Source organism: Protobothrops mucrosquamatus, unplaced genomic scaffold (genome assembly GCF_001527695.2).
Source record: "Protobothrops mucrosquamatus isolate PMUCROS unplaced genomic scaffold, P.Mucros_1.0 scaffold6838, whole genome shotgun sequence".
In the NCBI taxonomy this organism is placed as follows: domain Eukaryota; kingdom Metazoa; phylum Chordata; class Lepidosauria; order Squamata; family Viperidae; genus Protobothrops; species Protobothrops mucrosquamatus.
Genome location: NW_015392653.1, coordinates 5,423 through 6,484, shown reverse-complemented (window position 1 = coordinate 6,484; position 1,062 = coordinate 5,423). Strand labels below are relative to the sequence as shown.

The window sequence follows — 1,062 nt, the reverse complement described above, 5'->3', positions numbered from 1 at the left end:
GCCTTTCCTTATATGCTTTGGCCTCCAGTCCCCTAATCATCTTTGTTGCTCTTCTCTGTACTCTTTCTAGAGTCTCAACATCTTTTTTACATCGTGGTGACCAAAACTGGATGCAGTATTCCAAGTGTGGCCTTACCAAGGCCTTGTAAAGTGGTATTAACACTTCACGTGATCTTGATTCTATCCCTCTGTTAATGCAACCCAGCACCGTGTTGGCCTTTTTGGCAGCTGCAGCACACGGCTGGCTCCTATTTAAGTGATTGTCCACTAGGAGTCCGAGGTCCCTCTCACAGTTACTACTATTGAGCAAGGTACCCCCTATACTATACCTGTACATTTGGTTTTTCTTGTTCCACAGATCTTAATCCTGGATGAAGCGACAGCCGCTATGGACACCGAGACTGATTTACTGATCCAAGAGACGATCAGAGAAGCCTTTGCAGACTGCACCATGCTGACAATCGCTCATCGTCTGCATACAGTTCTGGGCTCTGACCGGATTATGGTACTGGTGCAAGGACAGGTGAGCGAGCTGCCAACTTCTTTTTCTTCTAAAAATTACCATGGAGCCGGGAGCCACTCAATGGGTGGCAAAACTCGGCAGCTCTCGTAAAATGTCAATTCATAGTCAGCCAAGCAATGAAGCAATCTTCCTTGTTTGTAATATAAACAAGGTCTTAGCCAAGAGGTTTCTAAAAATGATAACTTTCCCGAGAATTATTTGGTCGCCACGATATAAAAAAGATGTTGAGACTCTAGAAAGAGTGCAGAGAAGAGCGACAAAGATGATCAGGGGACTGGAGGCTAAAACGTATAAGGAACATTTGCTGGAATTGAGTTTGTCTAGTTCAGTGATTTTTTTTATTTTTTTTTTATTTAACAGGATTTATATGCCGCCCTTCTCCCCATGGGACTCAGGGCGGCTCACAGCGTATTAAAACATCATACAAAAAATTTCCCCTACTAAAAACCAATTAAAACCCAAATATTGGTAGCTGTGGCTCTTTAAAATCGTTAAAAATTGTCCCTATTTAAAACTCACCCTAGGTCAGGCCCGCTTGT

General features: G+C 43.1%; 1 protein-coding gene across 1 annotated transcript in view; it reads left to right on the top strand.

The window, feature by feature from the left end:
* Positions 1–1,062, top strand: part of LOC107300378 (multidrug resistance-associated protein 5-like) — a 40,298-nt gene that overhangs the window by 35,249 nt on the left and 3,987 nt on the right. The window contains exon 11 of the mRNA XM_015829713.1: positions 359–523. Coding sequence (XP_015685199.1) covers positions 359–523 — 165 coding nt within the window. The remainder of the gene's footprint in view (positions 1–358; positions 524–1,062) is intronic.